The 25,121-nt window shown below is 52.7% G+C and overlaps 1 protein-coding gene across 1 annotated transcript in view; it reads right to left on the bottom strand.

Moving 5' to 3' along the window:
• Nucleotides 1-1,207: 1,207 nt before the first annotated feature.
• RBPMS2 (RNA binding protein, mRNA processing factor 2) overlaps nucleotides 1,208-25,121 on the bottom strand; it is a 32,703-nt gene continuing 8,789 nt past the window's right edge. The window contains exons 2-8 of the mRNA XM_067305305.1: nucleotides 18,927-19,004; nucleotides 17,178-17,216; nucleotides 16,502-16,564; nucleotides 15,234-15,384; nucleotides 14,382-14,530; nucleotides 2,445-2,514; nucleotides 1,208-2,342 (exon numbers count right to left, since the gene is read on the bottom strand). Coding sequence (XP_067161406.1) covers nucleotides 2,452-2,514; nucleotides 14,382-14,530; nucleotides 15,234-15,384; nucleotides 16,502-16,564; nucleotides 17,178-17,216; nucleotides 18,927-19,004 — 543 coding nt within the window. The 3' untranslated portion in view covers nucleotides 1,208-2,342; nucleotides 2,445-2,451. The remainder of the gene's footprint in view (nucleotides 2,343-2,444; nucleotides 2,515-14,381; nucleotides 14,531-15,233; nucleotides 15,385-16,501; nucleotides 16,565-17,177; nucleotides 17,217-18,926; nucleotides 19,005-25,121) is intronic.

Here is a 25,121-nt window from a genome sequence, read left to right as displayed (position 1 = left end):
CATGGTGGCCAGTAAGGCTATTTTTAGAACTACTTTTTTTTTTTTTCTTTTCTCTTTTTGCTCCCAGCCTCTGCTAAGCGGCTCTGCACTGCCCTCGAAGCGCCAGGGAGAAAGGAAAACACCAAGCCCCGGGGTGGGAAGCTGCGCGGGAGGGCCAGAGACATCAGCAGGCACAGCCAAAGGCAGGAGCGAGGCCGGCCCGTGGAGGGCAGCCGCGCTCACAGCCGCCACCGGTGCCCACTGAAGTCATGAGTTTTCCAGGTCTCAGTCAAGAGCTGTGCCAGGTGACAGCGCAAGCAGCGGAGGGTCCCAAGCACGAGCTGTAGCACAGCCACAGTGGAAATACCATCGTACACCCCTTTATACGAAGGAACAGGCTGTACCCAAGGACAGCACCACCTCTTAGAGCATCGCAGGGCACCTCACCTCCTCTCACCGCACTTGAGGCGGGAAGTCCTTTGGCATGATCAGAGGGGAAGAGCTGCCCTGGCTGAGAGCTGGTCAGGGCAGGGAGAGCCACCCCCATACAATTTTAACAAGCCACCAGTAGCATAGCAGTAGGCAACCCTGGGCTGGGAGCTCCCGCTGCAACATGCAGCCCTGGTTTCATCCCAGCTGATTTCAGGACCAGTAATAGGATCATCCCTCACACCCAGGGCCCTAGTTCCCACGGCTGTTTTAAGCAGGTAGAGATAAGGCCCAAAAACAAGGCAGGAGTCAGGGACGCCCCCTGAGCTCAGCAGGAGCCGCGGCTGCTTCCTTTTCTCACCCCGGGGTGCTCGCCCCGAGCTGGAGGAGGAGCTCGGCTGCGAGGCGTGATGCTTGGGCTCCGAAGGACGTTTCCCTTCTATGGGCATCTCCTCGCTCAGCTGTGCATGGGGAGGAACAGTCCTGGCATCGAGGAGAGGCCCTCGGCTCCCACTGCAGCCACCCGAGGAAAACAAAAAACAAGCAAAAAAAAAAAAGAAAAGAAAGGAAAAGAGAAAAACCCCTCCCACTGCGCTTGCTATCTCAGAGGCTTCCAGACAAGCTCAGCATCAGGACCCCCCTCATCCCTCATGCAAGTCTGGCAGCACCATCTGCAGGAGAGGACTTCCTGCGCCTCCTTGGGGGGGGGGGGGGGGGGGGGAGACACCCCAGCCCTGCACCCGGGTCCAGGCTCTGGAAGAAAAGACTATAGACAACAGAAAAGAGTCACAGCAGCCTCTGAGTATATATATATATTTTTTGCATTTCATATATTATCCAGTTTCACATTCTCATAGGATCAGCAATTATGGCAACTTATTCTCAAATCTTTTAATACAAGCGAGACAGCCATGGTCGTATAATACTTAAAGCACTTCAATACCAAGCAATAAGATGCTAAAACAAAAATTGCACAATTTCTTGTTTACTATGCCTGACTGAATCATTGTTACAGAAGACAACCCTTCTCTTTCAAGCCTTTTTAACTAAACATTAACTTATCTTACAGGATTACAATTTCTCTTCAATAATAATAATTAATTGCACACAAACACACAAGAAATTCTTTATGATGCATAAATATTTCCTTATTACACATGGTACAAAAATACTCGTACTTTTTTGTTCGGTATTCCCATAAGGATGGCTGATTATTTGGCAGGACTGGATTCTCTCCAATCAGAAGGATGTGAAAAAAAGCAAAAAAAAAGTTAGATATCTTACAGCCGTTCTATATATAGAAGTCTGAGGAAAAAAAATAATAATATAATAACCCTGACTTTAAAACCGGAGAATGGATGAGAACAGAAACCCAGTGCATCGTACTTGAAGGAAAAAAAAAGGAAAAAAAAGAAAACATTTTTCAAATTCTTCTGGTCGTACTGGGAAGGGGGAGGGCAGCGGAGGTGGAGGAAGGGGTGAGACAAGGACAGTTAGTATTTCTCAAAAGCCAAGTCTTCACCGAAGCAAGACGAAAACCTTGCTGGATCAACCGTTGGGCCAAGACCTGTTGCTACGGTTACACAAACGCTAGAACAAACAAACTTACACTCACACATACACAAGTTAAGTGTTTTAATTCATGCCAGAAAAACATGCAAAACCGATGGCCTTTCGTTTCCTTCAGCCGAGCCGCCCGGGGGAGGGGGGTCAGGGCAGGGGGGCTGCAGGGGACGCGCGGCACAGCGCAGCTGGGCGGCGAAGCGCGGTCGAGGAGCCGTCCCGGGCCCGGGGCAGGGGGGCTGGAGGGGGGCCCCGCCGCAGCTTCGCGCGCGCCTCGGCTGCAAACCGAACCGAAAGGAGCCTGAGCGATCGTCCCTGGTGCATCCCTCTGCGGAGAGGCGGGAAGGAGGAACACAAGCCTAGGAGAGACCCTGCAGGAGAGGAGCGGCGGTGAGCGCCCGGGCTCCCCTCCCTCCTCCCTGCTGGAGCACCACGGGCCAGGCACCGGCCTCCAAGGGTAATTAATTACTTACTAGCGAGCTAACAAAACTGACGAGACTTCCATCCTTGCTGGGTAGCATCGGAGGGAGGATACCAGCGCATCTGGAAAAGAAAGCCACAGCAGAGCAGTCAGCGGGAATTGCTCCGGCCAGAGCCCAGCCCTTCGGCTCCCTTGCACCACGTACCGGGTACGCGGAGCTGAGAGCTCTTGGACGCGGGAAGGAGGAGCTGGGGTTTTCTAGGGCAGCGTCCAACCCCGAGCCACCCTGCTCTGGCGCTGCTCGGCCCGCCAGCCCCGAGCTCCAGCGTTTCAGGCTCCTTGTGCACCAGGACCTAGCCAGATCCTCCCTTAAGGAGCACCTTGGGATTACACACACATTTAAGAAAGGGCCAGCACCCCGTGCCTCAGGGCTTGCTTCAACCTCCTCAGTACTTTCTGCCTGTTGGCATAACCAGAACAGTTGCCTGCTTCAAGCCTGGCCGCCACCGATGCTACATGCGACAGCACTGAGCTACCCTAGGAGTTTGGAGGGGTGAAAGGGGCCATTATGGGCCCCATACAGCACTGATGGCTGCAGCAGATGGAGAAGATCCCCCATTCCCAAGACTGATGCTAGAGCACCTGCACAGAAAGCACACGTGACTGGCCACAGCCTCGCTACAAACACACTGAGTGACAATGTTCAGGCTAGAAAAGCTCCTCACCACCAAGCCATATGTGAAGTTTATCATGTCAAAGGCACGCACTGTTCCCCAGCATCGTCCCTATCCCCCACACATCCCAGTTTCACAGCTTTCCCCCATTCAGGCTCAGGCAGGACAGAAGATGCTCACGGCCAGTACGTATCACCCTGAGGTGGTGACCATTCTGCCCTTGGCCAACAAGGGAAACACCAAGACATTGCACTTGAGCCAGACAACTTCCCCATGACATGCAGAAGGTAAGAACTAGCTCATCTACCACAAGGGAGGCCCATGAAGTTTTTGAAGCCACAACTCAGCCATCAGAAGGGAAGCTGAGCAAAGCACTGCTCTGTTACATGACAGGGACAGTTGGTAGAGCTGCAAGCCTGCAAGACTCAGAGGCTTCCCTAGCAGGTCTTTGCTGCAGCATCTACTGCTCAGGCCTGCTCCTTGCTGAGGAAGGACTGCTGGATAGGGACCTGAAGAGCAGATGTAGGAACAGTAACTGAATGGACACTCTCCAGCCTGTCAGTAGATTCAGCAAGTTAGCAACACCCAGTTGAATAGCATCAGACATCCAGATGCTCCTGTTCAGTCCACAGGACTGGTATGTCAGACTGGGCTGAGTTAGCAGCTTCATATCTCAGAGCAGCGGGAGATGAATTTGTGCCACTTGACTGAGCACATATCCAACAGCAGAAGCAGATAGTGGAGCTCGGTCCTGCTGCTGTTTGCACAGAACAGAAACACAGCTGCCATCCCCCTCTCCTCCCTCCCCAGCTGGTGGGAGGAGAGCATAGCCTCAGTACAGACACAAGAACAGCAGGTATATTTGGGGGTACCAGCAGAAGGGAGGAGTTTGTTGCAAGACAGGTAGGGAAGAGGCAGAAAAACAACCCCAAGAGCTCAGCATGAACTCTTCCCCTTACCAGGCCATCCTGGACAATCCTGGCTAGATGGTCCCTTTCCAAGCATACGCACCGCTCCAGGACCAGAGAAGAGGGGATTAAAAACAAACAAAAACACCCACAGTCTTTCCAGACCCAGACCAGCCAAACAACTGTTCTTCCATCCCCAGTGTATGGTATTCTCCCATTGAGAAAGGACACCCAGCTGGGGACAGGCAAACTTTCTTGAGGCAAGATCCCAAGTCAGTTTGGGGGCTGGGAGAGTTACAGTCACAGCCCAGGCATCTAATTTGGCAGCGACTTCAGAGTTCATCTAACTCCTACATAGCTGTGCAATACTGCAACTCCAGCAAGGGTGATCACACCAGCCTCCTTCTTGCCAGTCAGGTCTCCCATGCAAGCTGTAAGCAAGAGACATCAAGAAACCCACTGCAGGTTGATATGACAGGAACATCAGTTGACTGTTCAACTACCTAGCAGCCAGTGAGTTGCCCAACAGATTCACTGGATGGTATGTGTGACATGAGTCTTGATGAATCACAGAATCGCTGAGGTTGGAAGGGACCTCTGGAGATCATCTAGTCCAACCCCCCTGCTCAAGCAGGGTCACCTAGAGCACATTGCACAGGATTGCATCCAGGTGCATTTTGAATATCTCCAGAGAAGGAGACTCCACCACCTCTCTGGGCAACCTGTTCCAGTGCTCTGTCACCCTCACAGTGAAAAAGTTTTTCCTCATGTTCAGATGGAAGTGTCTGTGTTTCAGTTTGTGCCCGTTGAAGAACAACACTGGACATTGACAGGGGAGTTCAGGAGTGGAGAGGCAGACTGTGTGCCAGGCCACAGAGACCCCAGCTGCACAGGACCTTCCAAAGCTGTGGCACAGGATTTCAGAGAAGAGGGAGCTGAACATGGGGATACTCCAATGCTCCACATCAGCCCTTGGATTACTCTCCAGGCCAGATGTTTCCTCTTCAAACCCCACTCCCCTTACCCCTTGAAGAAGCAGAGGTGATCTGTCACCTAATGGAGAAGCTAGAGGCTTTGCACTCACTCCTGTAACAGAGATGCAGCAAATGCCAAGATCTTGATACCACAGCCTCCTTACAGAAGGTGCTGGGGGGGGAAGGGCAGGGGAGAGAAGGGAACAAGCACGCACCTCCCAGAAAATGCAGATGCTTGCAACAGCCAAGTCCTCCATCCACTGGCCATGCTAGCACAAGGGCTGTGGTGCCCACAGCTGGTGACTTTCTACAGGAAGAGAACCCAGAAAAGAGCCCTGCAAGTTTCCCGAGGCTCTGCCCTCACAGGAGTCTCTCATCAGCTAGATGATATCTACTAGATCCCAGGCTGTTGTAAAGGCACCAGCTCCACGCTCAAGACAGCTGTCTATCCAGGCACACTGGACCAGCTGGATTCCCTGTCTGATGCCCTCACAAGGTGAACCCATGCCACCAAGTCATCTCCCAGCTGGCCCCACTCCCCAGTCAGCCCCACAAACAAGAGTTGGTTCCGTAATATGGCAGCTAGGTGGATCCCAGGCAGTCCAACCTTGGGTTGAGGGAAGCTGAGGCAGGGACATTAAGTCCCTCTTCCCAAGTGAGGGGTGCAGGTCCTACCTAGTGGCATGACCACAAAGTGCTGTCTTGGTGCCAGGTATGCCATCCCTTCACTTCTCCATTAGCTACTGCCTACCTGCAAGAGGGACCCAGCTCAGCTGCAGCCTCGCTCCCCTGCCTGGGAACACCGTGCTGCTCTCTAGCATAGTATCCCCTTGCAGAGATACAGGCCAAAAAGTCTCACAGCCCTCTCCAGGCAGTAGCATCACTGATGCACCTTGGGAGGCCACCACAGCAGCAGCCAGCACCAGGACAGGGGTCACTTTTCCCCCAACCCGGTCACTGGGGAGGGTGCTTGCTCAGCCAAGCCACATATCCTCAGCAGCCAGTGGGCTGCAGCTCTCCTCCCTGGCTGACATCTCCCACTCTGACACCCCTCCCCTTGACAGCTGGAATTAGTTTTCTGTTGCTGCTGGGCAGGAGGAAACTCCCCATTCGTTCACTGGCCTGCGAGTGCTTAACCCTGAGAACAGCCTCCATCCCACACCGCCTGCCCTGGGCTCAGTGCAAGCAGCATAGCTTATATAAGCAGGCATAGCAGCTGTGCACAGCACACGTGCAAGACAGCCATTCCCCATCCTGCTCCCCAAGCCCAGCAGCCCTTATTGACCTGCTGAGGAGGTCTAAGCTGGGTGAACCAGCTCCTGCCTCACATCCACCCCTTACCCCAAGCCTGGCCAGGGCCTCCAGCACCTCCAGTTTCAGCCACTCTTGCTTTTCTCCTAAACCACATGCCATTCTCAGCTCTGGCACTAATAAACCTCCACTGCTGCTGGACCACTTCTCCTTGCCTTCCTCCCAAAGGTCTCTGATGCTTGCACACACAACCCCACCAGCCTGACTTGCAATAACTCCACCTGCCACATACCCTGCTTCTCCTACACTGCTGCGCAAAGGCAACAGCAGCCCCATGCTCCTCCCAGCACAAGCCCACCAGCCAGAGGAGTTCAGTGTAGAGGCTGTCAGGAACGCAGGCAGATGTGGTGATGGAGGATACAAGCCAAAGCTTTGAAAGACTTGCAGGGTGAGACCTGCCAGGTCTTTCAGCCCACAGAAAGAATAACAGGCTTGATGGGATAAGGCAGGAACATCCCCTCACTAGGAAGGATGCTTGAGAAGCCAGCATAAAGCACTGGAGGAACCAGACTAGAGGCAACACCTGGCCAAGAGGAGCCTAGAGGACATGTTTCAGACAGTAGGGTCTGCCAAGACCCTACTTCATGTCCCTCAAAGTGTCTTAAGCACCTTCCTTTTGCCAGGGAGTAGAGAGGCACTGTGATGAGAGCTCCTGGTGCAATTTGGAAGAGGAAACCAGATGTACAAGAGACCACTCAGGGTTGATTCAGATGACTGCAACCCAGCAGGTCAAGTCAGAACACTTTCCTGGAGGGAGCCACTTTTTCTGGAGAAGATCTGTTACCTCTCAAAACTAGTACAATGTCCGTCGAGGAACATGCTGAGAAAGTGAATGGAGACACCGAGACATCCAACACTGGGCTAGAAAAGGGAGCAAGGGAGGCTTTTACTGGAAGACATGCAGTTGTTTCTAGAGCCGCATTAGCTCACAGTTGGAAAAGAGTTCAGCCACACCACTGCAAACATCTCCTGCCCATAGGGACAAGACAGACACCACCAGCTGACTTCAGCTAACCTCACGCTGCAAGATTCAACATCTGTCCCAGAAAACAGCCGGGGGAAGAGTAATTTGTGGCTTGAATGTGGCAGGTGGAGGCACAAACAAGAGGCCAAGTGAAACATCCAGAAATTGGAGCCTGTCCCTTGCTACAGCACAGGATCAAAACTACCTAAACCACAGAGGAGTGATAAACAGGTCAGAAAAATGCCCCATCAGGGCTTCACTCTCCTTGTGAAGTCCTTCAGCACCTCTCCCAATTACACTCAGAATTCAGTCTTCTGCTTATCTTACCACCACACATATGGAAAGCAATTCTTTCTGCAGAAAAGGTTGAGGGGAGGGAGGGGCAAGAGAGGGATACACACCGAGTGCCCATGTCCATCCTCAAGCCATAGATAGTCTATGTCTTTCCTCCTTAGTCACTAAGACTGGTCATCTTCACTCTGCAGTCAGTCCCTGAATCCTGGGGGTATTCTTGGAGCTATGCCTAGCACTAGAACAGATCCAGCCACAGCAAGGCTCGCATGTCTCCCCTGGTACCAGAAAGGCCTCCTTGTGGAGGTAGGGACAAACCAGTCCACCTCGTTGTGCTCCTGGGAGCTGGTGGGACCAACCAGCATGTTCAAGAGCTGCATCTAGTCACTACCTGCTGACCTGCAGGGAAGCATCTTCAAATTGCCCTACTGAGACAGCCTCACACTGGCAAGCTGCAAGCACTTCACAGCACAGACAGGAATATGCTGTTCACCCACTAAGCAAAGGAAGCCACGTGCCATGGGTCATCACTTCCCCCAGGCCACAGGTCACCAGGTACAGGCCTTGAGCAGACTACAGAGGTGGCCAGCAAGAGCTGCTCTGCTCCAGCTAGTAACACAGCCGATGGGAACACACAACCTGCCATCTGACCCATGGCAAGCAAGGACAGCCTACAAAGATGCATCCACAGGGAACTAATATTATCCATTAGTGCTCTCTAGCCAGGTCCTTCTAGCCTCAGCAGCAGGTGCTTCTCTCAAGCCATCTGCCTCCAGAGTCCTTGAGAAGGCTGGGATTTTAGGGGGATGAGGAGACAAACATCCAAATGCTTGCATGCTGTGCAAGACCTGAGCAGCTCAAGCTACATCAGGAAAAGCTTGCTGCAGTTGATCCAAGCACACACTGCATGTACATCTCCCTAGGCAGTTATGGTCAGGGAGAGCTGGAGGATCAGCATGCCTTGCACCCTGTTGAGGAGCACGCAGGAAAGGATAGGCACTGACCCTCCCTGTTGCTTAGAAGGGGCATTTCAACAGACATGTCATTTCAACATGTAGTGTTCTGTACTCCCCTGGGCCTCAAGGCAGCCTATGCTACAGCTCATGATGACATACCCAGCTAGCAGACCTCAGCAAACAAGCATTTCTCCTTTTTCCAGAATGGCAGTGGGTTGTGCTGCTCTGCTGATTGGGTTTGAGCTAGCCAGGGCAAGTTAGTGCTGACCATAGTTCACAAAGTCACTTCCAACAGCATTTTGGCCCAGTTCACCCATCAGGTGTGTTTTAGAGATAATGGCTACTCAGCAGGTACCTGGAGGAGCCAAGAACAGCTCCCACCTGCATTTTTCTGGGTAGGACAACATGCTGTCTTGGGGAGAGTCTGCTCAGTCCTGCCTGCCCAGTCAATGCCACCACAGTCAATGCCACCGGAGTTTAGGAGAACACCACAGCCATGAAAACCTTGCAGAGCACTTCACATCTCTCTGAAGCATGGAGATTGCCTGAACAGTTATCCTGGTGAGTCCTATGTGACCGCCCCAATAAACAGGCAACAAGTTATTAGGCACAGAAAATCTGTCATCATTTCCAGCCTCCCATCCCAAGAAGGGTCTAACAGAGCTTGGCTGCCACAACACAAAGTCCAGGAGACTTCACAGAGGGTACCCTAAATAGCAGGCCAGGGCTCAGGAGCATGTAAAGGCAGGATCTCTGCACTCCGGTAGGTCACATTGGTGCCCACTGTTCAGTGCTCCTGGGCTCAGCCAGGCACCCACACACTTGCAGAGCCCAGTAAACAGCAGCATCCTGACAGGAGCCAGGTACTTGAGGAGGAGCATGCCACCCAAGCCTGCCCCCAGAGGAAATACTCCACATTCTCTGCTCTCTAGGGCCAGCTCTCTAGGGTCGCAGCTGCTGGGACCAGCCACATGTGCATCCACAACAGCAGGCACTGCTCAGGAGAAGCAGTTTCCCCCAAACTAGCCAGGGCAGCAGTCAGGAGGGAAAGGTTGGAGAATTACTCAGAGCACTGACCTCCCTTTCCATCGATGGGCTCTGCCTCCATTCAGTGCTGGGATGTCTCAGGGTCCTGCTGGACTCCTCACCACCACATAGACACAGAGCAGAGCTGGGACTGTGCTTTCCTTTCACTGCTCACTTGGGCAGGTCCCAGCTTCAGAGGGCCACCACCATAGTCTGCTCACAGCCTCCAGACAAGGCCACTGCCATGGGTGGTGATGCAGAGGCTGATGGCACCTTGGCAGCCCATCTCCAATGGCATAGGCAGCTTTGAACTTTCACTCCATGATCTGCTCCCTGCCTTAGGAACATCTACCACAGGCAGGCTCCCAGGCTCTGGCTACCCAACAAGTTAACCAGATCTCCTACAAGCACCCAGTGGTGACCACCAACAGCCTCACCCATGTACTTGATCCACGTACCCATGGATCAGGCACTCCCATGTTCATGCCTTGCTCTCCAGGGCAAGTCCTGCCCATAGCAGAGTCCTGCCTTCAGAGGTGCTGCCATAGCTGGAAGCATCTCTTTGCTCAGAAGAGCTCCGGGAGTACTGAGGGCCTCAGCACCTCCTACTGCCTGCTCAGAGCTTGGGTTAGAGGCACTTCAAAACAAGCAGTTTTACATCAGAGACAACACAGCCTGACTCCATCACATTGCCACTAAATGAAGCCCTTTGCCAGGTCTAAGGAAAACAAGACAAGCTGTATCCTTGCCTCTATCCTTGTGTCAAGCCCACCCCTTTTCCCAGGGGACCAACTCAGCACGTGTGCATCCCACAGTCCTGCACATCCTCCAAGGACAAAGGCAGCCCTGGGCCCCATCTTTGATGACTCCCCTTGCCCCAACATCACTACCACACAGCAAAAAAGCCTATCCAGAACCACTGCAGGAGAAATACAAGTCAGACCAGAAGCATAAGGCCACACTAACCCCAAGACTTTAGTTAGAGTTGGCCACAGCAACCATCCTCCCCACCAGCTATTCCCAGGCAAGACCAATTCCATCCCTCCCCAAGATCCCAAGTTCCTACGCAACTCCCATTCGTCCCAGGCTGCAGATTCCCTTCATTATGGCTCACAAGAGCTGCACCCTTCCTGTGATTTCAGGCTGCAAAGAGAAGCCAAGCTCAAGGTAGAAACTGGCTTCATTTCCAGTAACTGGAGAGGAAAGAGGTGAGATTAGACCCATCATTAAGGTCAGGTCTGTCCCGGTATGCAATCCTGAAATAAAGTGACTGGCAAGTGCTGTTGTCTAACGTGCCCAGTAGAATTTAGTTGTGTGCTTCAGCTATCACATCACTCACCTCCCCCACCGTGTGCCAGGAGTGAGGTCAGGGTGTATTTCTGGTTGCCCTTGAAGGGTTGTGGTTGGGGAGAGACAAGGTTTCTTTCGCACCAAGCGGCAGGGTTGTCTCTGCCCCGGCTCGACCAGGCTACTCCCCACCAACAGGTGGGACCTGGCCGAGCCTGGCTCAGCTGGGAGGAGCTGATGTAAGATGGTGCCATGCTGTGTGTGCCATGTCATGTGCTGCCAAGTCGGAGATGTGGGTTAGAAAGAACGCCTGGCATTTCATTCCCCAGGCTCTGGTGGGTGGGTAGCGTGAGGCCCATGCACTGGGTTGCCAAGGAGATATGGGCTACAGAGATGGGCAGAAGCTTGCAAATCCCATGGTGCACCTTGGAGGAGAGATGGTTACCTTACCAGTCTTTCCAGACGTGGCTGCCATCATGCTTAACACTTCTAGGAATGGAGCTGTAGTACAGCCACTCCACTAGCTGCAATAAGGCATCACTAGGGTGTCCCATCTCCAGGGACAGCTCTGAGCTTCAGGGCTAGCCTGCGCTGGCATCATGGCTGGAGTTCACTAGGGACATCAAAGGAGGGATTTGAGAGAGGGTGGGAGGAAGGGAAGGCAAATGGGACAATCTTAAAAGTCAACGGAGTTCCCATGGGCAGAGGCTTTTAGCAGTCAGGCTCAGGTCACACTCACAGCTACATCAGCCTGTTGCCTGGAGGGAGCACTGCCGTGACACAGCAGCACAGGAGTAGCAGTCAGTCTAGTCTGCAAGCAGCTTACCGAGGGCTCCTGGTGTACAAACTGAGGCCAGGCCAGCCTTGTGCCACCTCCTGCCCCTCGTCGCTCACTCCAGCTCTCCGAGCAGTTCTTCAAGAGGTTGCACAAGCGGATGACAGGGCAGCCACTTCCTCTCTTGCTCACTACCAGACTCCAGCATGGAGCAGCCAGAGGATGAGCATCCAGAAAATTGAAGCTTAAATCCTTTGCTACAAGCTCTCAGCTCAGCTACTGCCTCTTACTATGTGCTCTCCCTAGGACTGATGGTTACAGAGCTGCTATAGCTCCAGCCATCCCCATGAACTTCCTCCAGCTAATGTTGATCCCAGGAGGAGGAGGAGCTGCTATCCTGGAGAACAGTATATGTCCCCCATGCCACTGTAGCAAGATGAGCAGGCCCCCCACCAGCAAGAGCAGAGGGCTCAGCACACCAAGACCAAGGTTAAACCTTTTAGCCCAGTTCATGAGCAAAAGTCAACTCACTGACTCACTCCACCCTGCCTCAGCTCTGCAAGGGAAAGGACTCCAGCCTACAGATCAGGCAGTTCAGAACTGCCAGCCTAAGTAATGTTTAACTCCATAAAACTTTATTGGTAACGTATACTGCACCAGAATGTCTCCCTGCGAGGTCACCACCAGCTCGAGCACAGCACCGTGAGGAGCAGCTGTAACTGCTCAGCCTGCCTGGCTGCTCTTCAGCAGAGTGCTGGGTCCAGCCATGGCCACAGCCTGGAGGTGCTACATTGGCTCCCTAGGGCTTATGGGCACATCACTCCTTACAGACCTGTTTAGGCCTCAGGGTCACTCTTCAGGCCAGAAAACCTAGACAGCAAAACTGTCTGTCCTGAATGAGTAACCTGTCAGCTGGATGGCAGGAACTAAAACTCAGACCCCAAAGGGAGATGATCTGGCTGAAGGCCTCCTTGATACCTCACTGTTCCAGCAGAGCAGGACTGTTCCTCCCCCACCATACTCCATAAAGTCTTGGGTAAGGGTCTAACCCTTGCACTCAGTCTCTGCACATAGATGACAGTCCTTGAAGGATCCACAGTAATGGCTTCGCCTCCCTCAACCATCTCAGCCAGTCCAGAGAGGGCTTTCCCAGCCCTTCCTGACTAGGGCAATTCAGCCACCAACAGCTCCCTTAGCTCTACTGCCCCACATGAGGGGCAGGGAAGGGAGGAGAGAAGAGAAGTCTACTCTCCTGGGCTGCCCAGGAGCAGATCATACACAGAGATGCTCCAGCAGCCATGGGCACCATTGATAAGTGTTGGACACAGCCAGCAAGCACAGCTCTTCAGCTGGGAGTGGCCAATATCCAGTAAAGGACCAGCCTACCTGGAAGAGCAATCTGGCTCTGGAGGCCCTTGGAACAGCAGGCCAGTGCCTGGTCCCACCCTGGGCCCCACACACTTCTCACCTACCCTGCAGGAGCTTCAGCCCAACACTAGCTCACTGGCAGAAGGACAAAAGCAGCAGAGGCCTGCAAGTGGATGAGGGGCAGGACAGACAAGCCTAGGCTCGCCAGCAGCTTGCATCCCCTCTGGTTTCTCCATATTGCATTGAGAAAACATGCTTGGGTGGAAGCCAGACAGTTACACAGTCAAGATGCTTGCAGGAGCAGGAGGATGCTGAAGGGCTGACTGAACTGTCAGCCAGGTGGACAAGGTGAGAGGACACGGCTCCTCTTCCTTTCAAGCTAAGCAGGGAAGAATCAAGCTAAACAGACACCCTGCTTGGCAGGGTGGACAGAGAAAGGGTTAAACCCTGATGCTCTGTGGACTAAGCCCAGAGTCAGCACTGCCCTGGCTCCCCATGACACTACTACAGGAGCAGAGACCAAATCAGATAGAGCGCAGCCAGCGGATAACACCAAGCAGGGTAGGGACAGGGTTGACAGGTTCTCCTATTCCAATTGCCCCAAACCAAGCACCTTAACCTGGAATTAGGAGAAATCATCTCAGTTTGGGCTTTCTCCTTGCATTTCCAGTTTCAGAGTCATTTATGTTCAGCAGGGGTGTTGGTCTCGCTACATTAAAGCACAGACATCCCTACACCTCAGCTGTCAGCAAGCAGATCCTCTGGGATACCAGGCAGCCAGATGCACCACCGCCAGCATCTCCATAGGCCCATATACAACTCAACACTCCCTCTAGCTTGCATCCACAGCAGCTAACACCACCCCATGAACAGACCTCAGTTCTTTGCTGTGGCAGGACTCTGATAACTCATGTGCTATAGGACATCCACTTCAGCTTCCAAAGTATGTCCAAGTCATTTAGCCCAAGTGGGTTCCAAGTGAGTCCCAGCTTCAGCACCAAGCTAAGCCGCTGCCTTCACTGCAACTTCCAATTTCAAGGAGGACATTTCATAGCTATTTTATTCACTGTATGTAGCATTTCCTCACAGCAGTCCCACAACACTGTTCTTTGGCCACAGAGACCAGCAGAGCCAGCCAAAATTGAGCATTGACTTTCCCCAGCTGCCTGCCTCTAGCAGGGAAGCAGGCTGGACCTGCAGGGCCACAAATCAGTGCCGAGCTCCAATTGCACTCAGGCCGCCTGTTTACTCGGTAGCCAGTGCTTTAATGTTTCCCCTGCGGTTTGTTCAGGGCTGGGGGCCTCACGCACTTCAGCCAGGAAGAGGCTTGGCCCAAGAGTCAAGGTGCAGAGGCCAGGGTCAAACCAACCAAGCAGAGACCCAAGAGGGCAAGCACCAGGGGATGGGGAGAGAGGAGAGCACAGTTCTCAGCAAGGGAGGCCAGGAGCAACTCACCTGAGCGTGAAGAGCAGCAGCTGCAGCAGCAGCCGCTGGGTATGTGAACGCGGCATGGGGGATGGCGGGGGTTAGCTCCGTGGTGTACAGTGGGTAGGGAGCCCATGCTTCTGGGGATGCTGGAATGAGAGCTGCTCCAGTCAGGTCATCTAGACAGGAGGACACAAGGTGATAGCATTTTAGCAGCTGGCCCCAACAGCCTACTTGAGACTGGATTTTCAGTTCCAAGCCAAGATTCTGCACTGCTGTCCCAGTGTTGTTTAAAATATAGCACTGAGATATTCTCCTGCAGTGTCACTGTGACCAACTGTTCCTCCAGCTTCCCAGCCTTGCCAGGAGAGCCCAGGAAGACAGATCCATCCCTGCTGAGGGCCCCACAGCACATGGCATGGGGTCTTAGGCAGTCTGGTACCTGCACACGGCACTGGGCTGGTGCTGCAGGATGACAAAGAAGGTGGGGCTCTCAGCACCATGCTATGGGCTGCCTGACAAGTCGCAGCAGGGCTGCTTGCCCCACAGTGCTATGTTGGGGGTGCAAGGCACAGGACTAGCCCTTGCTGCTTTGCACCTAGAGATGGTTTAAGCACTTGAGTGGCATCACTTCAACTACAAGAAACATCTCTTGCTCTCCCAGTGTTTGCAGCATTGGCCAGAAGCTTTACTGGAAGCCTGTTATTCTCCTGCAACCAGTGTGCTGGCCTTACTGCACTGGGCAGGCTTCAGTCAGACTATGTGGGTAAGAGGGATCCTTTCCATCCTGGCAGCACCAGGTCCCAACACCAGCACTCCTGGTGCCAGGCATCTCCCAGGTTGGACCAGGCACTACCTCAAGCTGCCTCCCAGCATACTCACAGGGGTCTCGTGCAATGAAGTGTGCGCCCAGGGCAGGGTGGATATTGGTGGGGTTTGGTGTGGCCATCAGCTTGCTCTTGGCCATCTTTGTGTTGGCTTTAGCAAACTCTAACCGCAAGGTCTGGGGGTTCTCTGGGTCGAAGCGGATGCCCTGCGGCAGGAGAAAGCATAGGAGTCTCTCAGCAGGGAGGTTTCCAGTACAAGAACAGGCTGCATCTATTCATGGAGCAAAGCCTAACCGGGGAACAGAGGCCATCATGCTGCAGTCACATGCCCACTGCAACACTCAAGCTCCCACAGGCTTGTGTTTCCACATTCAGCTGGCCTAGGACCACACAACCAGGAAAGGGCCCACTACTACCACCAAGATGTGGCATATAGCATTGCTCTTTACACGCAGTTCACCAGCAGGCAGAGTAGTGACTGCTACCAGTGGTGGTCAGGGAAGATCTGACTTTGCTGGAGCCGAGACAGGATGCTCCAATAAAGACTGGGCTGTGGTGCTGCCACACCTACTGCCAGCCTGGGCAGAGACACAGCCACATGGCCACTGCCTGAGGCAGGGTCTGCAGCAGGGCAGAGCCATCTCAGTAGGTTTTGCTGTCTAGATCCCGCTAATTTCTGCGGGGCCACTTAGGATGCAGATAGCTTGGGCTGTACCTGCCACATTCCTCATGTCCCTTTTTGAGCTGCAGCAGTTTGGGAATGTGGTAAACATGCTAAGGAGCCCTATACCAGCCAGCTTGGGTCCTGCCTCATGTCCTGCCATGGAAACAGGAACATGGGAAGGCATGTTTCCTTATTCCATGCCTTCCTGAAGCAGGCACTTTCTAGTTGCAGAGGTCCTGGCAGGCCAAAGTCCAGGGCTCTGCTGAACTGCCACACACTTTTCATCAGGACATTTGGTAAGCAAAGCTTTAACAAGGCCACCAGCACCAAGCAAGTCTTATGGCCATATGACAGATAAGCTTTGCCACAAGACTTTTCACTATCAGACTAATCTGGTGAGCTCAACCTAGAGCCTCAAAAGCTGATGCTAAATACAAGTCGGGCTCTGTGTGCCTCAGTATAGCATTACAGGGTGTCAGCTGCATATTATCCTATGGCTGCAGGTACCTAGGAACTAGCCTGGCCTTTCCTATATTACAGACAAGGCCAGTGTCAGTCTAGCCCACAGCAGGGTTAGAAGCAGCTCTAGGTCTAGCTATGGCAGGGCATACAGCTAACCTGAGCCCTCCCTGGGGCCTCCTGGCATATCAGGTACTCACGTTTAAGGCGTTCTTTGCTGCTTCAGCACCAGCCCGGCTGTCAAAGGTCACAAAACCAACTGGCTAGAAGAAATAATGCTGATTTCAGTTTGGGAGCCTCTTCCAACTCTTCAGACTACCCTGCCAACCTCTCCACCCCAGACAGCTTACAGCAGTCGGAAGAGACCATCTGAGTTTACAGACGTCCCTTGCGCAGAGCTAGAGGTCTAAGACCCCTGCTCTCCATCTGTTCCCACTATAAGAAATGCTTCAATGTTCCTACATGTGGGGGCACTTCACACCCCAGCAGCCCCCAGCAACAGTCCCCCTTGCACACAAGTGTTTTAGTTCTGACCACAGTTATCTTGCCAGAACCACAGCCTTAGTTAGGATGGGATAGGGGAAGGTTTCTGCCAGCACAGGGTTTGAGGCCGAAGCATCAGGTCTCATCCAGCTGAGGGCTGAGCACAGGCAACAGCCCATGCAGCTCAGAGTGGCTACAGAAGATAGACACATTCAGCACATGCCGATTGCTTGGGGCCACCAGGACAGGGTGTGTGAGCATAGTTCAACTGTGTACACTGAACACAGACAATGCTCCACATAGTGAAATGGCATCCATTCCACTGTCCGTCTCAGCAAGTTTAGTTTTCTTCTAGCAGAAGCCAAAAATACCCAGGCAGGAGGAAAAAGGTACCTGCTTTGATGTTAGCTTGATCAGTGACCCTTCATAACCCTGGAGAAGGGAAGAAAACAAGTCAGTGTCAGGTTTCTGAAGGAGCAGAGCTGCAAGCAAGACGTGATATGACAGCTTCAGAGTTCCTGCAGCACCATGCCCCCTGGAAGGCAGGGTTTGTAGCAGGGGGAGGTACATGAACCCTTCTCCAAAGGAGCTGGCCTTTTCTTCCCCACCAAAAGAACATATTGAGATTAATCTAGGAGCAGAGCAAGTATCTCAGCTAGTCCATTCTGCCCCTTTGGGAAGAAATCTGTTTTCCAGCTCTTCATGAAGCTTCTAAGATGAGTGACCTACCTGGCTATTGCCTAGGGAGCACAGAGCACCCTGTGCTAGAGGGGTGCTAACAACAAGGATTCCTCAGAAAGAGGCTCATTTTCATGCAAGTCTTCACTGGCCATGCATCTGGCTTCCCAGGTCTTGCACAAGAAGTTGGAGGCAGCAACAGGTCAATTTATACCCAAAGTGCACATTACTTAATTGGCACAACATGGGTCCTTGCCCAGGTACAGCCAGATCACCTGCACGAGCCACTCAAAACCAAACACTGAGACATGCTGCTGCCCTGACTGGACAGACTGCAAGAAGAGTCCCAGGACATTACCATAGCTCTGGGCACAGACTGACTCATGGGTCCTAGCACTTGTTCAGCGATGAGCCACCCACTTTCCCCAAGGACAGCCCACCTGCTGTAATGCCATGGTTGGTGCCCCAGATCAGACAAGACTGAGTTGAAGCATCCCAAAGCAGCACCCTGAGCAAACCACACTGCCTGCGCAACCCCGGTCCACATGTGCAGGGTAAGGGATAACTCAGAGCAACTGGTGTTCACATCCCCTTTCCCAAAACAGACAGGTACCCTTCAACTAGTATAGCCCAGCTGAAGGTCAGATGATGCAGGGCAAAGGACCCTCAGCACAGGCCTTGTTCCTCAAGTAACCTTTCTGCAGCTTATTGTGCTATCACATGGATTAAGTCCAAGTATTCAAGAAGTTTCTTCATTCGATCCTCAGCAGCCTCAAAGCAGCCTGTGCAGGTGCATGGAGCAGCTGCGTGGAGCCACAACTACTCTTTAGAACAACTGAAAGCCCCAATGCATGGAAGGAGGAATGCCATCCCAGTCCTTGGTGTGGCCAGAGGGAAAGATCCAGTAAAGGATGGACAGTTAAGCAACCAGAGCCTGGTCCATCTGGACACGTCCTAGAGCCAAGGAAGTACCCAGGGCTAGTCCAGTTGGGCAGCAGGGCTGAGCAAGCAGCCTTCACTGGAGATGGGATGATTTCACCAACAGGCTCCAAAGGAGGTTACCTAGCTGAACACAACCTGTGGGATACCATTCTGGCTTCCTATCAGGTTCCCAAAACTGTCACAAAAGGTCCAGTTTCCCATTTCATCCTTGCTGCCCTCTGACGGACTTCTTTGGCTGCAAGGTTGGCCACAAGACAGCATCTTTCCCACCAAAGGCCAGGTTTGAAGGCACCTAAGCAGAGCCAAGTTATAGATCTTATTTTCTCTCTCTCTCCCCTTCCCACTCTGCTCTCCTCCCATCAGAAGGGGCAGGTCAGTCCACTTCTCCCACAGCTGCAAGCCTCCAGTTCACAGCAGCCACACTGAGAATGCAGCCCTGCAGAGGCTGCTCACCCAGCACCCCAGACAACACTCAGAGCTGCACACTCCTTAGAATGACATAGGCAAGATAAACCTTCTTACCTTGAATGGTCGGAAGAGCAGGTAAAGCTCTCTGGGTTTGATGTCCACAGGAAGGCCACTGACAAACAGCGTCCGTACCTAGGGGAGAGGCCAAAGAAAGGAGATATTTAGTACCAAAGGGGGAGCAGACTGTAGAGCATGCTTCAGAAGCTAGGTGCAATGGAGGTAGGTCACCTGACACCAAAGGCAGCCTTGCCAACACTAACACTCCCCTACATTACAGGAGTTTTTTCCTCTGTCAGATACACCAAGTCCCCTCCTTATTTCCAGGGAAAGATTTAGACCTTTACAAGTTAGAATCAGGACCATAGGAGAACAAGTTTGGGTTGAACAGGATGTGGACAGCAGCCGCATAGTCCTTGACTGGACCTTAATGCATGCTAAAGCTTGAGAAGATTACTAGAAGATCATACATTGCCAAATGCACAAAAGCAGAGGTTGACACACATCAAAAAGCTCCAGAAGAGACCGATAAAAGCCCCAGTTATCTCTCTAGCCCTGTCCACAGGGATGAAACACACTCACATGCTAGACCTCCTTTCCTTAGCCCATCCTAGAACCTCTTTTCAGCTATTGATTGAAAGCCACCTCACCACCATATATGCATCTTGAACTTCTCCAAGAACCTCAGGACATTGTTGTGAAGATTTGGGGTCCATTCCTGCTCCTTTCTCAATGCAGAACAGACCCTTTAGATGTCACTCCCAAGCCAGCTATTATGGTGTCTTGCTGTGCCCAACCAGAAGCCAGCTATAGTACAGCAAGTCCAAGGAGGCCACTCCTCTTTCCAAGCTGTAGAAGTCATGTATCACCCCCAAATGCACTTGGCATGCAAAAGCACAAATATAATACCAGAGGAAGATTTCAATAAATAGCTTTATAGCTCACATGAATAGCCAGGAAAAAGGAGCAATACTAAAGGCACATGACCTAGAAGCATTGCTTGACAGTCAGACCATCACAACCACCTTCTCCCTGCACTGGGAGCTGTTGGCTGCCAGCCTATTTCCATAGGAAGCTGCATGTTGCATCTGCCAAGACTTCTTGTAAGTCAGCACAGAGCTGAAAAGAGAAGCTATGCACTACAGAAATCACCAAGACACAGGTACAGTCATTATCAAGGACCAGGAGACTGCATCATAGCTTGGCCAGCACTGACAGAGAAGAGAGGGAGGACAAAAAAAAAAAAACAAAACCACAGGAAGATGGAGCTCTATGTTCCTTGCTTTTCATTACATGGAGATGACACCCACTCAGCCAGTCCCAAACAAGCCACAGGAAGGTCATGGGACAACACTGATGCCTGAATGCTCAGAATGGCACCAAACAGTGCCAGACACTTCCAGGCTGTAGAACACCACAGCCATCAGCTGGTAATGTAGCAGGACCAGGAGCACAGTGCCAAAGCCCATCTCCTGGCCTGCTTCTAGTCTGAAGTGACCCTGTCACATTTCCAGGGCAGATGCATACTGCTCCCACATTTCAGTTTTTGCTCAGCCATTTCCCCTTCCCCAGGGAGACTGAGTTGTATTTGACACCTCGTTAAACCTCTTTTCCCACAAAACCAAGCAGCACACGCTTGCCCTGCTCCTGCACTGCAGCCTGAGAACATAGGAACATGCATCAGAGCCTCTGCACCCTATAACTTTGGGGGCAGCCAAACTCACACAACTAAAGGATGTTTCAGGCAGTCACGCTCCCAAAGGCAGGAAAGTTTCTCCTGTTTCCAGGAAGAAACAGAAAGAAAAGCACCTGCCCCGAGCTCCTGTATCCAGGACAGTCCTGCAAGGGCAGAGTTACACCCTTCACATCAGCTCAGGGAGCAGCTTAAGCCTCCAGGATAGAAAATGATCATGAAAGCCTTGGCACCCATTGTCCCTCTTTCTCCCCACACCTGCTGAAACTGAGGGCTGCTATGCCCCAGCTAATGCCCCAGTGGACTCCTGCCATCCCCCTCCCCCCTGCCATTAGAGGGCAGAGCCCTTCTCTAACCCAGTATCTCAAGACTGATGGAAGGATGCAGCCACTGAGCATCCCTCCTTCCGACACCAGCATCCTCTTCCCCAGTCTCTGCATACCCTGATCCCTTGGTACAGATAGCTTTACCATACACCCCAACTTTTGTTTTGCCCTGTTTAGGGAAACAGGATGCTACCTGGAGCACTCCAAAAATGCTCTGCATGCCCAGATTCAGGCCTACAATCTCCCCACCCAACCAAAATTCATGCCTACAATCTCCCCACCCAGTCCAGCACCTCATTTGGTGCTTCGGTGCATCACTCCAGGGTCAGCTCATGCTCAGGTAGAGCAGGCAACAGCAGCAGGCAAGCTGAGAGCACCTCAAAGACTTTGGTGCTTGCAGCTTGGCAATGAGGAGTGCCTCCTGTACATTCCCAAGAGACGCAGGGCCATCTTTTACAGGGGAAGAGTGTGCCACTACACTCCACACACATGTGCCTTAGCCATGTGAAAGCACCGTTCCTTTTCAATATTTCAGGATTTGAGCATGCTTAGACCCCAGAATGGATGTTTCTTCCAAGCAGATAGAAATCTGCATCCCTGTTGGGTCTCTAAATGGTCCTGTGATGCGTTGCTCGGTAAGTCTTTGCGACAAGCGTGACAGAATGGAAGACGTGCAGTTGCTTGGGGAAGGAGAAAGTCAGTTACTCAGAGCCCTTACAAGGGCTTGAACAGAGCAATGCGGGTGCCTAGGAAAGCTCTTTGTCAGAGGTAACAAGCTCCTAAAGCTGTCCCTGTAAGTCACTGCCAAGGACAGGAGCAGGATACCTTCTCTTGCAGACAGAAGACATCCCTCAGCCTTCAGGCCTGGTCTCTCACTATCCACAACTTTGGAGAAGAGATGCCAGGCAACCCACAGCATCCATCAAGGACTGATATTGCCCTGAAGAAAGTCTGAGGAATCCCAGGACAGCCATTCCCCAAATATTACCAGCTAAGACCTTCAAATAAGTCTTCCCCAGGGGTATCAGGGCAGATTAAGGAAGGTCCCTGCCCAGAAGAGCTTGTTAAGAGATGAGATCACATGGTTGGTTTTCTGAGACCTCTGCAATTCAGCACATCCATGACCGATCTGGAAAAGGGTAAGTGATAAGCCAAAGTTGTTCAAGGAGGTGAGGCTGAGAGAGACCTGGGTTATACATTCAAGGGACATGAACAGAGCAAGATAAGTCAGAGGGAGGAGATCACCATCAAACCAGGATCAGGTGTACGCATGTGACCAGCAGCAGCCGGAAAGGGAGGCATCTTGCCAGTCTAAGCCCACGGTGTGCCCACATCTGGTGCACTGTGGACAGTCCTGGTTCCTGGCCCCAACCCCCCCCCCACACACACACACCTCACCCCCCCAAAAAAAACCCACAACATTCAAAGATTAATCCATGGTCCAAGCTCTTGCACACATGCCAAGACAGACATGGTTTCTGCTTAAACACACCTGCCCTGCTTTAGCTCCCTGCCACCAAACACAGATATCCAGCCACCCCACAGAGCAAGTCACAGGACAAACAAATAAAAACCCATGCAAACCTAGAGTAGGAATTGCCCAGGCCAAAGCTCACGTTCAGCAGGAGCTTGGAGATGCTGCAGGAACAGCTTTCCAGGAATACCTTGTTCATAGGCACTTCCTTAGACTTTGCTCCTGGCCACTTGAGATGGGATACCAGGTCAGAACAGCCCCATCTCACCCAGAACAACTGCTCTCAGCTACCCTCCCCCCACTCCCAGGAGAAAGAGGGCAGTGAAGCAGGGAGCAGCTCTTCCCGAGGACAGCCCAGCAGGGTCACACTGTCGGAGGCCCTGCGGAGAACACTTTCCTTCCCCATCCCTGCCCCCTCAGGGGATGTCCCCAGTCCAAACACTCAGAGATGGAGCAGAGCCATGGAAAACAGCATCTGTGCCAAAAGGGACAAGACCAACTAGGCCATTTCTTAAAGAGGGAGGATCCTAGCATAGCTCCCACACAGGAGCAGGGAAGGACAAGGACAATGCCATTAACCACTCAAATCAATGGCTCTAAAGCAGTCCTTACACAGCCATATCTCCCATAACAGACATGAGACACACGTCTAGGTATCTAGTGCAAGCACAGCCTGGTACTAAGCACCAAGGCTCCAAAAAGTTAAGCAGCTGTGCCTGCCTCTTCCTACTGCAGCTCCATCCCAGCCAGTGTAAGTTTTACCCTGTCCACCTCTCCCAGAAAGGCCAGATGCTCTCCTTTAAATAAAAGCTCTCAACACAGAGTCCCAAGCAGAGCCAGACACTGCCCTGCAGCACCCAGCAAGGGTCAAGGTATGTCAAAAATGTTAGATGCGAAGGCACAAGTACCTATCCCCTGTAAGGCTGCTCTGGTAGTTTTCTAGCACTGGGATTTAGTTAAGAGACTGCTCCAAATCCTCTTGGAAGCAAGTGAGGCGGGATCTCCCCTTCTGCAAGATTAATCTGTTATCTGCATTACCTCCAGCCATGCTTCTGCACAGCTGTGGCCACTCCACCCCCTCCCCAGCTAGCCAGGTCCTGGGTCCACTCTGCCAGCTCCTGGAGCACACAAGCCTTTACAGCCAGAGATTAGCAGATGTCCAAGGGCAGCTCATCAGGATTTCAGAAGCAAGACTGTGCTGAAGTGCCTCATCTATCCCTGTGCCACCAGACAGCCACCCTCTCCAAGGAAACTACCCCCAGCTGCAGACAGGTACATGCTGGTTTGCCCAGAGCCACCCCACTCAGGCACACCAGCATTTCCATGGGAACAGCACTAAGCTCTGCACTGAGCCTTTTGCCTGTACCACCAGAGCTCAGTACATCAAGGGAGCCCAGCACCATCCTGCAGATGACAAGCTCCCACACAGCATCCCAAAGTCCCTCCCTGGCCGACAATTCCCTGGCCCACACACGAGGTCCCTGAGTGCTCAGCCCCTGACCCAGGCTGTCCCATAGCCACCAGCTTCCTTGCTCAGAGGCACAGGCACCACAGCTATTTCCATGGGAGGACCTGCTTTGGGAAAAGCCGCTCTAAGCACCAGTATGCCAACACTAGCAATGGAGAGAGACGCTTTTTGGAATGGCTGCTCTGGTGATCAAGACCTACATGGCTACAAGCACAGCCATACCATCTCAGGCACTGCTTGCAGCACAGAGCATCCTGCTCCGCCACGCATCCTGGGAGGGATGCGGGGCTCCACTCTGGCACCCAGCTCCCTGGGATCAGGACAACAGCCCCAGGGTTGCTTGCAGAGCCACAGCAGCACTGCCAAACCCCAGTCCTGGACGCAATGCAGCTGGGGCCACTTGACGCGAGGCTGCTGGAATGCGGCAAGCCTGCAGGCTGCTCTAGGAGCCGGGACTTATAAGGCACGGCTGCAAAACACGGGGAACCGAGCTTGCAAAACAAGGCTGCAGAGAGGGAAATGTTTGGGAACCCAACCACAGAGATTAAGGACTTCACAGTGACTGGTGCCCTAATCTCACTGCTCCAGATCAGCCCAGAGCATGAAGAGTTCCTGCCACTGCTTTAGGAAGACCTAGTGCTGAGCAGTTTTGCTCCTCAGCATGTAAACCCCCCAGAAAACATAGGAGAAGGGGCAACTGGTGCAGAGAGGTTGATGAGGCTGATCTGCTGCCAGCTACAGCTTGGCGGGAAGACAGAGTGGTCCCAGTGCTATGGAGTATGCCTCCTGAGAGGAACAGCCTCATTAACAGGTTCCTTTGCCACCCCATGCCTCAGTTTCCCCACCACCAGCACTCAACAGTAGAGAGGCTGCACAAGCTGGCTGCCTGCTTGCAGCTCCAGTGCTAGCAAAGTTACAACATCCTTGGACAGTTTGCAGGGCCAGCAGGCAGGCTACTGCTGAGCCCAGGTGCAGGATCAGTTCATGGGGCTGTGCTTCCTGGCTGGAGCAGAACAGCAAAGGCCACAGCAGCTGTGGCAGTGGGAAGATGTTCCTCCAGGCCATATCCCTGGAGAGGAAAGCAGCCTTGAACCACAGTCCTCCCCCAGTACTCAAAGCAAGGAAGGCTTCAAGCATGTTCCTCTCAAATTAGCCTTTTGCATGAGACACTCGGGACAACATCCTACTAGTCCAGGGATGGGGGGACAGGGACATAAGGGGCAGACCACAAGAAAGCCCAACACAGCTGAACACCAGTATTGGGCCCCCAGGCTGGGGTGTTTTACACAAC

The sequence above is a fragment of the Apteryx mantelli genome, chromosome 15, assembly GCF_036417845.1.
Source record: "Apteryx mantelli isolate bAptMan1 chromosome 15, bAptMan1.hap1, whole genome shotgun sequence".
Lineage (NCBI taxonomy): Eukaryota > Metazoa > Chordata > Aves > Apterygiformes > Apterygidae > Apteryx > Apteryx mantelli.
This window is presented reverse-complemented; position numbering and strand designations above follow the sequence as displayed.